At 34.6% G+C, this 15,376-nt stretch overlaps 1 protein-coding gene across 10 annotated transcripts in view; it reads right to left on the bottom strand.

Moving 5' to 3' along the window:
* RFX3 (regulatory factor X3) overlaps window positions 1–15,376 on the bottom strand; it is a 274,512-nt gene that overhangs the window by 148,221 nt on the left and 110,915 nt on the right. For all 10 annotated transcript variants that reach the window (XM_036021696.1, XM_036021688.1, XM_028512691.2 and 7 more), the window contains one exon: window positions 7,533–7,657. In XM_036021696.1, coding sequence (XP_035877589.1) covers window positions 7,533–7,649 — 117 coding nt within the window. In that variant the 5' untranslated portion in view covers window positions 7,650–7,657. The remainder of the gene's footprint in view (window positions 1–7,532; window positions 7,658–15,376) is intronic.

Here is a 15,376-nt window from a genome sequence, read left to right as displayed (position 1 = left end):
GTGCAACACTGTTCTACATCCCTCACTTCCTAGAACCCTCACCTCCCTATGTAGATGCCCTGATTTTCCTTGAGCTCTCCCATGCTTTTCTCTCTCAGAAATACCATCTTCCAGTTTGTTTTTCTTGTCAACCCCAACTTTTCCTTCGCCACACAGCTCAGAGGTCATACCTTGGTAGAGATATTACTGTCTTTTATTCCCAAGAACAATTTCCATCTTTACTCCTGCAGCACTTTGTATCCAATTCTATAACAATATCTATCTCCCACAAAACTTTACTTCCTATAGTCATGTATCATGGCAAATTACCTTTCAAACTCCAGTATTTAACATGGTGCCTGGAATATTCCTCTTAAAATATGGCATCCCAAACTATAATAATAATGTTCTAATACTAGATGAGAAAATACTTTTAAAATCACTTACCAGAGTAAAAAATATTACTGAACTATTTAAATAGTGGAGATCTTATTTTACAAATATTCAGTAGAGAGATTCTATTATATGGACTTCATATTAGATTGGTACAGCAAAATTTATTTCAGTTGTAGATCAGCATGTTCCTTCAAAACACCTTACATTTTATATTGAATACTAAAAACTAGCAGTTTTGGTTCTAAAAATAAATAAGCTCTTCAAGAGCTAAAATCATTGCCTTTTGTTTTTTTACAAAAAGACACTCAACTGGAATTCATTTAAAAATGTAACCCCATCTTTTAGCATGTCTGCTACAGTCTTAATTATGAGAACACTGTCCCTTTAGGGAACTAAGCCAATGGGAATCAAATCCTGAGTAAGAGCAAATCAGAGAAAAATATCTTTGTGTCTATTGATTATATGAGATAATAGTCTCAAATGAAAGGAATTCTATTCATGTCCATCAAAGCTAGGATGCTCAGAAAGCAAACCTCTTGACTCTGAACAGAAAGACCAGATAAATACAAGAATGACAGAGTGCACTACCTCAGGTTTCGCTCTCCAAATTACTGCAGAGACCCACTTAAGATATTATATTGATCAAATTTTGATACAATAATATTCTATTATGGGTTTAACATACTATAGGCAATCTATTTTTGCCTTAATCACTATTCATTGCTTCCACAAAAAGAATTTTTCATGAGTATATTACAAATTATCATGGTTTCTTTCTGGTTATGATGATATACTACAACACAGGAACATGGCAAACAGAAATGAGGAGAGAAATGATCCACTGTTGAAGCTGTGGTCTAAAATGAGGATCTCACAAGTATTCATATCAAACATTAACTCCTAAAATCTATTTCTTAAAGGTTGTGGCATCATTTTAAAGATACTCCAGGATCTACTGGAGAAGTTTAATTTAAAATTTATCCTTCTAAGAGACTTTCCTTTGTATTGAACCTATTTGACAATTTTGATTGGGTCTGTTTCCCAAGCAAATGTCACTTACCCTGTTGACCACAGGAATAACAGACTCACTCCCCAGGGTATACCATAACTCATGTGGAATGCCAAATATGGGCAGATTGATAGAATCAAAAAAGAAATTTTACAGCCAGATAGCTATTCTATTCTTTGATAATTCAAATTATAGACAAAAAGTCATTGCTTATTAAATAGGGGATTTATATAAAAACAAAGATTCTTATCTAAATATAATCTTGAAATGAGCTTTTATCACATTAAAAGAGATATCAATGTCCTGGTTACATGTCAAAGACCCTCTAGAAACAGAATGAGTCCCTGGGAAGGAAAATATAAAGACTGCAGTCTGTGATGATAAAAGAATGAGAACAAAGTCGGCAGATTCTATGCAGGAGGTGGGGGAAGAATCTTTCTTTGGTCTCAGATAAAATCTCCTCAACCCCAGGGTTCCACTGTTCCTCAGGTGTTATGTTTAGAAGAAGCAGTACACAGACAACACACTTACCCACTTTGAAAGAAATTATATGTACCCATTCCAAGTAAAAGGAAAAACAGGCAGAGAGGTAGAGAGAGGAGGAACCATAATTAAGAGGTCTGAAAAATGAGAAACTTGACAGGGAGAAAAAAGTCTTGGAACCTTGGTTAAGGGTGGTTTAGGAATTATTCTCAATGTTGGCAGCATTTGTGGAACAACTGAAGCCCAAGATTAAAACAAGAAAATGAAAGTCTAAGTTCTATTTTATAAAGACTCTAAACTGCCAGCTATGGAAAAGAATGGAATAATAGGAAGGCATCTTTCTTTTTCCCTCTTCCAGATTTTTAATTCAGTTCTCAGGCAATCGGGACCAGAAGACCTCTCACATTTACACATAAAATGACCACTTTGAAGACTAACGTGTGAGGAACTCTAAGAAGTCAGTGAAGGCAGGGGAAGGGGAAGAAAGAATAGCTCATTTCTAGTCAAGCTCTATAGAGATACCTCAAGCCAAAGGTCTTCTCATAAAGATGACAGGATAGGTAACATCAAAATTTTAGTTTCTAATCAAGATACAGAACTTGAATATTTTTACAGGTTTAGTGAATTGGGCAACAACACCTATACTTGGAAGCTGAGATTCAATGGTGTTTTATGAAATAGTGAAAAACTACAAAAGAAAAAAATGTTGATGAAGTATTATATAATAAGACCTTGCAATCTTTGCTCAGAATTTCTCATCCCTGCTCACTGTATAACAAAAGGTGGTAAGTTGACTCTGAGAACACTTAGAGTAAATGAAAAACCATAGAAGTAATTTTAGAAGCAACATTTTATTTGGTAGTGATAAAGTGAAATTAGAACATTTAAGAATTTAAAGAAATAGAACCATATATTATGATCTTAAAATTTTCATATATATATATAAATTTTCATATATATAGGAAATATATAAAGATATTATGATCTTAAAATTTTCACTTATATACCAGCATTCAGTATATATAATTTTATATATCTCAACATCTAAAAAATTTGCTATAGACTTTCTCTTTACATCAAAGTGGTTAAAGCAAGGGCACAATGAAAAGTTTAATCAATAGGAGTAACTACTCTTGACATCAATGCCATGATTTTGATATCCATCTTGGGTCAGCAACAAAAGCTGGAAGACTTTAAAAGGTATTCTACTACAGTTTGAAAACTCACAATGACATTAGCACATTAATAATACAAAGATTATAGACAAGTCAGAGCAATAAGAAATTACTATAGCACAAATCTCATCAGTTATAGACAATTTACATCCACAAGGACACTGTCATGATGCACCAGGGAGATTCAAAGTTAACACTGTTCTAGTGAAAACAAATTACAGAAGAGAAAACAATCCTTCTAAATAAGCCTGGAAGGACAACTAAACAGGCATCTCCAGATAAATATCCCACTAATCTACTATGTGAAATAAAATACTTTGCTGACAAAAAGAAAATGAGAGTTCTTGGTATTAAGGGGATGTAAGGTATCACCTGCCTTGAATGTCCAAGAAGAAAGAAAGAAATTGAGTAACTGAAAAAGATGCCTTTGGGAATGAGCCATATGGCATAGTACAATGTTTTTAAAGTGTGGTCCATGGGTACATGAGATTATTTTTTATGAGGAGATGAACAAAGTGTGTGTGTATGTATAATCTTCTATTTATGGTTGGTGATACTGATTTTTCTCTTCCAGTAACAATTTAATTGGGGGGTTTTAAAAGATGGGTCTAATCTAAAAAGTAACTCTATTTAAGAAGCAAGCAGAACCCCTCCATCGATCCCATGCCATGAGGTGACTGGCCTCCACAAGTTTGGTCAAAGTTTGGAGGTTTATGTTTTGATTTAATCTCTGCATTGAGGAAGACCAAGCACAGGTAATGTTGATACCATATAAAAAAAGAGAATGATTAATTGAATTAGTACAAGAAATACCCAGTTGTCTTCCCCTACTCATCTCCTAAGAGCCATTCATCTGCTAGGCAGGAAGCTAGAGAACTCTTCTTTAAAAATATGACCAGCCCAAGAGGAAAAACAAAAATACTAAACATCAGAGGGTCTCCAATTAAAAAGCCCTCTATATTGAAGTCAACGAGACTTCCTCATGCATTCAAACCAGCTTTTTATCCACAGAATTTTAAATATGAATAAAGATCCAAAGATTATCAGGCATTGAGAACAGCTTCTAAAATGAATGACAGAGACAAAGAAAAGCACCTTAAAAAACCTGGCTAAATAAATAGAGACAGGCCCTGGCTGGTGTGGCTCAGTGGACTAAACACCAGCCTGTGAGCCACAGTGTCGCTGGTTCTATTGCCACTCAGGGTACATGCCTGGGTTGCAGACCAGGCCCCTAGTAGGGGGTGCACCAGAAGCAATGACACATTGATGTTTCTCTCCCTCTCTTTCTCCCTCCCTTCCCCTCTCTAAAAGTAAATAAAATCTTAAAAAAAAGAGACTAATATTTAAAAAATCCATATCTTCAGAAAGATAAAAAGGTATAATCACAAAATAAGATGATATTATGAAAAGGTACAGGAAACTTTTTTAACGTTCTTGAAAATTACAACTAAAATAGCAGAAGTGAAAAGTAATAGATAAACTGGAAGATAAAAATTCAAAATAGAACAAAAAAGCCCAAAATATAAAAAAGGAGAAAGAAGAAAGGAGGTAATCATAAAAGAAAAAATTGAAAAAATTTTGCCAGAACTGAAGTGCATGAATGTTCAGATTGAAAAGGACCACCAAGGTTCTATTTTTGTACAAAAATAGACCCATATCAAGGCACAACATAAATTTCAAGAAACCGGGATTTAAACCATTCTGTAGACTTTCAGAGAGAAAAATAAATCACATAGGACACATACAAAGGATCAGCGACCAGAATAGTGTTTGACTTTTCCATACCAATCCTATAAACCAGAACATACTGAAGTAAGTCTTTCAAAAGTCTAAGTAAAATTATTTCCAAACCAAAAGTCTGTACCTATCCAACTACCAAACAACTGATAATTAAATTCTTTCACAGACACATAAGAGCTCAAACACTTACCATTTGTTAGGAAGTTACTGGAAGCTGTACTCAAACAAATCAAGAATTTAAGACACTGATCCAGGGTCTTAAGGAAACCTAATATAAGAAAACTCCAGAATGATGGCAAAAGGAGATCCCAAGGTAGGAGCTGACCACAGCAAATGGAATCCAGACTGGAGTAGGTCAGAGTGCTCTGAGAGACTTCCCTAAGAAAATATCTGATCATTAAATCCAATAAGTTTTATAGGTAAGAGAGATAACCATAGCTTACCACATGCCTAGATTTGAATAGTGTATGTGTATACATACACACACACACACACACACACACACACACTCACATGCATTGAGTAAATGGTCTACCAAAATTAAAATATAATTATAACTATTAGATTGTTCTGGCTGGGTGGTCAGTTGGTTGGAGCGCTGTCTCATACACCAAAAGGTTGCGGGTTCGATTCCTATCAGGGCAATTACCCAGGTTGCAGGTTCAATCCCTGGTTGGGACCAATATTTCTCTCACATTGATGTTTCTTGTTCTTTCTGTCCCTCTCTTTCTTTCCCTTTCCCCCTCCCTCTCTCTCTAAAAATCAATAGATATCCTTGCCTGAGGATTAAAAATATGTGTGTGTGTGTGTGTGTGTGTGCGTGTGCGTGTGTGTGTATGGTTGAAACCTATGATATTGTTTTTGTAGATAAAAACCTGCATACAGTTCAATCTAGTATACTAGGAGCAGAAGGGATGGAAAGTGTGTGTGTGTGTGTGTGTGTGTGTGTGTGTGTGTGCATGATAGAGACCAGAAAGAGGGCCATGGTAAGATAATTCTTAAAACTAAAATAATCAAAAACATTAAAATAAGTAGTATTTTTAAGACAAAGTAGTATTTTCAAAGACATGAAAGTCAATATCAAAATAATAGGAAAAAAGAGACAAAAGTCATTGTCTCTGAGAGGTTCTTGGGATTAGAGGGAAGTTGAGGCCTGCTTTTTGTTTAATAACAAACATACTTGCCGAACTATTGAACTCTTTACACTACTATATAAGACCCGCAGTAATCATCTCATGATATCTAAATTCAATAAAAAGTTTTCTAAAAAAGGAAAAAAGAAACGGAGGGAGGAAGAAAAGAGTCCGAGAGAGGGCCATTTTAATGTCACAAGAGGGCACTTTCTGGAGCTAGAACATGATGTCCACCATATTGCTGGTAGAGACAGACACTTCCGAGGCCGGTCTTCATCCACAAATGAGACAAAAACATCACGCTCACCATTCTCCACTTGGTCTTTGGGTATATCATAAGCTACCCTTTTCTGAATAATGTTTATAGAGTCTTAAAACAGAGACAACATCAATAATAGCAGAGGATTTTAAAACACCATTTTGAGGAGATTAAGTTTTAATAATGAATAAGAAAGGTAAAAGGTATAAGAGTAAGAAACACAATTAATAGGTTGAAACATATGAAACTGTTATTTTTATAGATCACAACTACATATAGTTCAGCCTAATAACCTGCCAGTGTACGAATGTGTATGTGTTTTGTGTGTTTGGGTGTGTGTGAGGGAGAGTAGACACCAGGAAGAAGTGTGTGCTACAATTAAAAAAAAAAAAAAAGACTTCAGATGTCTATTTATTCTGAGACTCAAAGACCCTTTATGATTCTTACCATTCCCCCTGCCAAGCCAACCTCTATCTCCTGGAAAGAATAAAACCTTGAATCCCTCTGCCTATCAGTTAGGAAAAGATATTCCTCTCCCTAACTGCTTATTTATAATTGTAAGAGCAGCATTTGCTAAAGATTCTCCTTGATACTAAGAAATTACAGGCAAATCTCAAATTTCAAAATACTTCATTATATGATCTTTCTCACTTATTTTCTCGCCACTCTTTAGAAGAAATGACAGACCAATGTGTTCACAACCCACATGCAGAACTATCAGCTGGTATGAATAGCATTATTTTGTCAGTATCTTCCAAAAAAAAAAAGCCAAGTGTCGAATATGAATAAGCCCTGTAGTAAACATGTGATGAGAAATTCATTCTCAATTTTTTTAATGGAATGAATCAGATCTCCAGACCTGTAAGATAATTTAATTTTCATTAAACAGTATTTATTAGCTACCCAGGCACTTTCTAAAATATCACAAAGGCAAAATCTCTGCCCAGTAAGTTACAGTCATTTATTAAGAAGTGCTGTGAGTCAATTATATAAAAATATTATTGCTTACATTTCAATATGAAAAAATAAGAAGTTAAGATAAAGAATAGGGAAAGGCAAAGAGGAAGCTAAAATCATAGGGTGGTCTAGTCAGAAACAAATGTTCTCTTTAAGAGGAAAGAGGCTCTTTTAGGATAGGAATTATGGTTTGAATGTTTACCTTTGTATTCCCTACAGTCCAGCACGAAAAGAACCTAGATTGGAAATGCTCAAGAAATATTTGCTAAATTAACCTATAAAGTGAACTAGGCCTATCTCAGCACCCATTGTGCCAAAAGCATAATCCAAGTCATCGCTGAACACAGCCGTGTCTGCATGATGAGAGGCACAGCATCTTCTCTGAGAAAGCAGCTCCTTACCTGTTGTTGTACTGGTACTTGCTGTACCACCTGTGTAGGCACTGCTGCTTGACTAGCCACAGATGTCTGTAAAGTCACTGTCGAACCTGTGTCAGACCCAGTCTCTGATGTCTGCATGATGGTCTCTGAAATATTAAAACAGAAACGGTTCAAAACACTCCCTTTGCATGACTAGTGGCATTGCATTTGTTCTCAATATCCTATACTGACACTTTCAACTCTCAGAATACTTCTTACTCCAACATATTGTCCTAATATTCCATGCCTATTTATAGTTATTTTCACCCCTTTTTAAATACAGAAAATTACCAATCCAGATTTTTTAAATCCCCATTAGCACCTCATTATTTTAGGGTTATAAAGGTTGAACTTTGTTGAAATCTACCTTCCTTAGTTAGGTCTTATCTGTTATAAATTGTTTCAACTAATTTATAAACTATAGACCAAAATTATGTAAAGCTATTCAATTCTCAGAACACAAACTTTAACTGTATCAAATATGTCATAAACTATACATTCTAGGCCTTTTTATAGACTATTAGGATGTCACCAAAGGTGTATAATTTAGGAAAAACTATTTCTAAGATCTTTCCAACTTTCAAACTTGCTATTCACTGATCTGAAAAGATTAGTATATATCCAAAAAACAATTGATATACTCTAAACTTAGCCAAAGGATCAAGCTCACTAAATTTCTGTGATATGATATGGTACTAAAATCAAAGTTGAATTACCTTCTTGCACAAAAATAGCTTATATCAATAATGTGTCATACTTTGAAAGATGGGTAAAGACCACTGTTATATAAATGAGATCTGTAAACAAACACATGAAATACTTTCTCTTGCCATTCACAATTCAAAATGGCACTGTTTTCAGTTCTCATGTGCCAACCTACTAACACAGAATCAAATTTTGCAGCATGTACTCTAACTAAAGTATGGTTTCTCAGACCACCTGGCCTTGACATTCCCTTGTGCTACTTATATAGTCAATAGAATAAACATTAATTTTTTGTTCATGAGCAGGGACAAGAATTCTAATTTTCTTTCCTGGGGATAAACAATATTTAATTGGAGCCTAAGAAAAATACTGCATTATGGTTTAAATCTGTGGACAATATGGTAAACATTAATTTTCCCTAAGAAAATTCTGAAAGCATATTTAGTTCTTTCAAGTAGAAAATTAACCCCTCTCAGAATCTTTTGTTACCCAAACCTTTTCTATCATCTCAATCAATTTTACAAATGGACCTCTGAAGACATCTAATCTACTCTTTTATTTTATAAATAAGGAAACTAAAGCCCAAAGAGGTTAAGAGACTCACTCAAGGTGAAAGCAGTAGACATGGGATTAGGCCTCTTCACTTTGCATCTGTGCTTATTTTTCTTTCTAGGCCTTGACACTGGCATCACTTTAGGTGATTATTCTTATTCTTTTGTTAGTCAAAACCCTAAAGCAGCACAATAAATCTTAGCACACACAAAAGCTATAGTGGTAACAGCTAACATCGACTGAGTGTTTAACATTTGCTAAGGACCCTTCTAAATGCTTTACGTGTTAATTCATAAATGAATTAGCCTATGTAGCAATCCAATATTGCTGGTATGATCAGAAACTCCATTTACAGAGGAGGAACTTCAGACACACAGAGTGAAGATGGTGCCCAGGGGCTTCAACAGAAGGAATGTGATGGGGACTATGGCTACCACCCCATTTATTTGGGTCAGCTAGTGTTCAGCTCCAAAAAATTGTGACTTTGTAGGAAGGCTAAGCCATAGCTGCCAGTTCTTCCAATTTTCTGAAAGAAGCTAAAATTTCAAATTTTTACTGGAAACATCTCAAATGGTAGATCATTTAAAAACAAAAACAAAAATGTAGCATTGCTCTCCATGCAAATGTACGTAAATACATACCACTATGTATAGTGTTGAGATCACAATATGCCCCAAAATGTTTGAGAATGACAGTATTTGCTAGATAAAACTCTTGCCTAATTAAGGTTACTGAAAGACCATGGTCCTCAAAAATTGGGGAAGGGATACACATATTAGGGACCCTATCTGTGATTCTTTCTTTATTCCATCACGAAGGGGAAAAGAATACCCACTCACAAAAAAAGCAAAAGTCAGCATGCTTTGATTCATTACATACTTATATACTGTTGATGCCATTTCTGCTACAGCAGAGGAGCTATTAGTGAGAGTAAGGTGAAGCCTTTCTATAGGGAATGAGGAATGAACCAGATATTAGATATTATCTTCAGCGAGGCTTTCTTAGCCCCTCTTCCCAAATGTAAGATAGGTGGTGGCCTTTGTCAGCATAGTAACAAGTGAGGAAGACTGAGGTTGTCAATCATGGCTTCTTCATTAAGCTACTTCATCAGGGTGGATTGAGTTTCGAGCAATAAAGTAACTCACACTCAAACTTCCTCCTACTTATACAAATGCTGGCTGAGAGCTTTACCTAGGCTCACTTATGTGTCTGCACATTGTATTGCATACCAGTCTACACAGCTGTTTATGATCTATGACCCATAATTTACCAAACAAACTAGCACATAAAGACCGATCCAGGACAACCAAGTAATTGTCCCAGAACATTTTCTGTTTACTCTCAGATTACTGTTCATCACCTAATTCCCTTGGCTCTTTAATTATAGGGTCATGCCAATTGATAAGAACTTAAGTCTCTTAGACCTGTCTACATTTTTACTCAGTAGACACAACTTCATTCTCCTCTTATTTCATTGTTGTCCTCAATGTTAAGAGGCTCTTTTTGCCAAGGCCTTATGCCCTAAGAGGGTCTCAATCACATCCCTTCCAGAGACTGTCTCAAAAAAGTCATCACCATAATCAATTCTCTCATTTAACAAGGCTTTCCCAGGTACTACACAATGTGTTAAGTGCTGGCAGTACATATTATTTAATCCTCAGAAGACCCCCATTATGGAAATGTTATATTTTTAAAAGATTTTATTTATTTATTTATTTATTTATTTATAGAGAAGGGAATGCAGGGAGAAAGAGAAGGTGAAAAACATCAATGTGTGGTTGCCTCTCGCACACCCTGCACTGGGGACCTGGCCTGCAGCCCAGGCATGTGCCTGGGCAAAAACCTTAGTTTGCAGGCTAGTGCTCAATCCACTGAGCCACACCAGCCAGGGCAGTAGAAGTGTTATTATTTCTACTTAACAAATAAGGAAACTGAGGCACAAATAGACTAAATATCTTGCTAAAAGCCACACACAAAGTTTAGTACAGGAAGAGCCCGAAGTCAAACCTAGGTTTGTAGAATCCCAAAGCCTGTATCATGTCACCACTACATACAGTCGTCCCTTGATATAGCGTGGTTCACTTATTGCTGCTTCACTGTATCGCAGGTTTGTTTTTTTTTAATATTTCTAATTCTGTATCATGGAGTTTTCACTGTATCTCAGGATTTTGCAGTACACTGTACCCATGCAGAATTTTATATGTCGTTAAAATTATGTAGGTTTAAGAGTGTAGAAAGTGTTTAAGAGCATATGAAGTGTTTATAAGAGTGTGGGAAAGGTTAATAAGAGTGTGGGAAAGGTTTATAGGAGTGTGGGATGGGTTTATAAAGTCTTAAAATATATGTAAATAATAAAATAAATATAACACTGCTACTTTGAGGATTATCACCTATGGAGGGGGTCTCTGGAACGTAACTCCTGCGGTAGATGAGGGATCACTGTATATTTATTTTGCAATATCACGATGACAGGGGTTCCAAATGAAAAGCTAGAGACTATTGGCCTGAACAGCAGTCTTGGGACTTAAAATCAATTGTATTTGATGTATGCTTCCAATAACAAAGGACAGACATCTCTTTCATCTCTGACATTTAAATTAGGAAATATCCTCTCTCTTTCTATTGAGGCCATAATAAAACCCAACTAATAAGAATGTTTCCAGGGGCATTCTAACTGATTAATTCTGAAGACCTGATTTAACTGCAGATCAATTACAATGTTAAAGCATGTTTGAGGAATAATCTACCGACACATTCAGAGTATTCTGGTAGCTCATTTCTACAGAGCAAAGATCATCATCATATGAGGGTAGCATCTTAGCATGCTTTACTTGGAGGTTTTGTTTTAGGCCCACTATAAAGGTTTGTGTATACATTTGAGGCGTAACCATTCATCTACCGGGGGTTTCTGGTGCTTTGTTTATGTTTGGGAGTAATTTGGTTAGTTTAGTTCCTTCACAGCCTTCTTTCAAGTGATATTTGTTTATCAACCACAAATGCAGTCACATTAATCCATTTTGATAAGTTAAACCCCTGTAGTTTGTCCATGATGTAGCCCATATGTAAATGAGTTATATATTCTTGCAGGAGAGACATGTACAATTTCAGTCTAGTCATCCTTGCCTAATGTGGCTGTCAGGTGTGTCAAGAGCAACAGATGCTTGTTTGACAAAGGACCTTTTTATTCTGGCTAATTAAGCAGTTGGACACACCCGCCTGTTAACGGTTCTGCTTTGTACAGCCAGCTCTGGCTGAATCATGTGAATCTACAGCTAAATAGGCCACATTTTGAAAGAAGGCTAATTAACCCCTAGGAGAAGGAAAAGAATATTGAAAAAACCCAGCTGCTGAATGCGACAAGATTAGCATTTCTTCAACCTGATGGGCAAAACCTAGGCAAAGCAAATGTGTTTGGAACAAACATGCATTATTGCAAGTTTCAAGGCATTCAAATGTTCTTTGTGGAACTTCCTGAAGATTATTTAATACACTCAAATTCACAGTTGGATTCCTTTTATCACACACAATGTACACGCCAGATTAAATGGCTTAATAGTCTGACCTAATCAATTACTTATCAAACAGAACTATATTGCTGCTTAGTTTAAAAATAGGTAGTATCCACCTAATTTTTATTGAGGTTTTTCATACTGAAATAATTTGCTCTCCAAAAAACAGCAAAGTCTGCAGCTCTACTACACCAACTATCTTTTTTTTTTTTTTTTGCACTGAGGAATGTTAACAGGTTTAATTCAATATAGAAAATAAAGACATGTAACTTAATTTTTAGGGACAACAAAGACTTTCTTTTTTCTCAGTAAAGAAAAATAAATATGCTAATTTTAATTCATACTTGAAACAAATTAAGCAAAACTATGATGATAGTCACTTAACAGATGTAGTAAAAATAAATCACATCTAAAATTAGATATTCAAGAATAAACTATTTACTTAGAAACTTGTTTCAACATAAGAGCATAGGAATGCCATTTACAGGAGAAAAATTTTGTCATAATTTAAAATTAGTACTTTTGAAATACAGAACAAGGAGCTTAACACTGATGTGCTTTTTACACAGAGACAGATCCCAAACCATAACTGAAGTTTGGCAACATAAAAATTTTATTACTAAAACTCTGGTTAAGCATTACCTTTCTTGAATAAATGTTAGAAAATATTAATACACCTGATGCCCATAACAATTGAAATTGCTATTGAAATTAGACAACTAAAATAAGCCATGTTTTTTGGTGTGGAAAGGTGAAGGAGTTGCCAATATATACATTCCTGAACATAAAAGTAATATAAAATATATACAGTAGATGATTAAAAAATATTAAGATTATTCCAATTCTTAAAAAACCCTAAAAATATTAAGCAATTTTCAAAGGTGATCTAATGTAAAATAATGGGACATTATAGAAATTTCATATATATAGTTAAATAATAATGTGAAAATTTAATTTTTTGCAGCTTAAAAATATATTGAGCTGATTTACTTACAAATGTAAAACATGATCACTTGTTTCTTCCCCCCATTTCACCTCATACAAATGAAAGAAACTGATTAAGCTATAGATTGTAGTTGGAATTTTTTACTTAAAATACACCTCTGTGAAAAGTTTATTCATGGTAAAACACAGGGCTTTATCAAAACAATAAATCAAGTAACTAAAGGGATGTGAAAAGAAAATGCATGATTTTCTATATTATAAAAGTTCTGCTTCTTTAAGTTTGATGTTGTAATCCTCATAATTGTGTATAGTTGATCTTTTGTACTAAATTGATCAGTAGAAAAATGATGGAATGATAACAGTGTAGAGTGTTCAGCAGTCATCTTCCTGTGACAGTGATTAATGCTGGCGATGATTAATCAGCACAGTGGTAACATATACAGGTTGCCTGGGAAACTTTTTTCACTTTTCAAACAAAGATTTTCTCTTAATTAAATCTTACCTTGACTCAGAATATATATAAAAATCTATTTCTTTGGAGAAGAAAAATAAAATCAAATTACTTTAATCTATGAACGTATTATTGAAGCCAAACTGCTGGAGTGACATAACAATTATTTTATTTATTTCTAGTTATCAAGAGAAGGTGTCATAAGTCACAGAGGTAATTTTAGGGAAAAGAGAACCAAGTCCTTGTCCAGTCTACTGCTGGTACCATCCAGCATTTTCTCTCACTTGTGTACATGAATTAACAGGCAAAGCAGTCTTACCTAGATAACATATGCTAAAAATGGGCAGTGCTCAGGTAACAGCTGAGACATAAGAAAAATAAAACCAAACAAAAGCTTGTAAGTATCCTACACTCTTTCCTAGTGGAAGGAGGGTCTGAGAACAAAATGATAAAACATACAGAAAGATTCTTAAGCAAAATCTATGAGATAAAGCTACAGGCATATCTTCTTATTGGTAAACCCACTCCTGACAGTGACTAGAAACTATGGGGTGGGGCACTTAATAACATGTAGAATTGAAAGATGATGAACAATAAAACTTTTATCATAAACCTATTATCATCTTAATTATTAGAGATAATAATGGCTACCGTCTGTTGAGCATTTACTATGTGATAAATGCTATGCATACATTTGAACCTAACTTCACCCAAGAAGTAGATACTCCCATTTTATAGTAGAGAAGAACAAGGTTTAGAGATTAAGTAACTTGCCCCGGGTTAGAGAGCTATTAAGACGTAAAGCCAGGATTCAAGTCCTGGTCTATCTAATTCCAAAAATGATAGCCTGTCATTGGCCCCTAGTCGACTACACAGACAGCAGCAGTGAGGCTATTTTAGCTAAATCAACTTTAAGAGAGATAAAGAAGTCTATGGAGACATGGGGCACTAAGAAAGAACTTTAAATTTGAACAAATAGACACATGACTTGCAAATATGTAGTGTATTATACCTAAAATGTGATCAATATACTCTTTTCTAAAGTCATCAAATCTGTAACTTTTGTTATGGAAAAGCATATCATGGGTTAAAAGGTACCTTCACTAATTTTGTATTAATAAAATATTTTATAGATGAAAGGAGAAATAATAAAGACTCATTTGCTTTCAAAAATTAAATTTTTCCTAAAAAAATAAATCAAAGAGGGCCCAGTAAAGTGAATACATATTCTCTTGCCCATACAAAAATTTTTTAAATTTTTCTCTATGCTTCATTTCTTTGTCTTTTTATAAAAGTGGAGAATAGAGCCTTTTACAGTTTCTAACTATTCTAATGACAGGCTCAAAGAGAGCAACACATCTAAAAATGGAAAATAATACCATATAATAATATTGCTAATAATAGATACAATGTACTCTATGTTAAATATACAATATCTTAAAGAACTGAATTCTCATTACTGCCATTTTTACTAAACATAGTGAATGTGGGTGTGTGTAAACTTGAAAAAAATCTATTCATACACATACATTCTGGAAACACTTGCTGTAAAGCTTAATGCTATTAATCAAATGAAATTTTTATACTGACTTTCATTCTAAATGTATACAAATGGACTTGGGATAATGATTTGGCCAAAGAATGAAAATTAAAACAGATTGAAG

Source organism: Phyllostomus discolor, chromosome 3, assembly GCF_004126475.2.
Source record: "Phyllostomus discolor isolate MPI-MPIP mPhyDis1 chromosome 3, mPhyDis1.pri.v3, whole genome shotgun sequence".
Classification (NCBI taxonomy): domain Eukaryota; kingdom Metazoa; phylum Chordata; class Mammalia; order Chiroptera; family Phyllostomidae; genus Phyllostomus; species Phyllostomus discolor.
The sequence above is the reverse complement of the archived record's forward strand: the minus strand, read 5'-3'. Positions and strand labels throughout refer to the sequence as shown.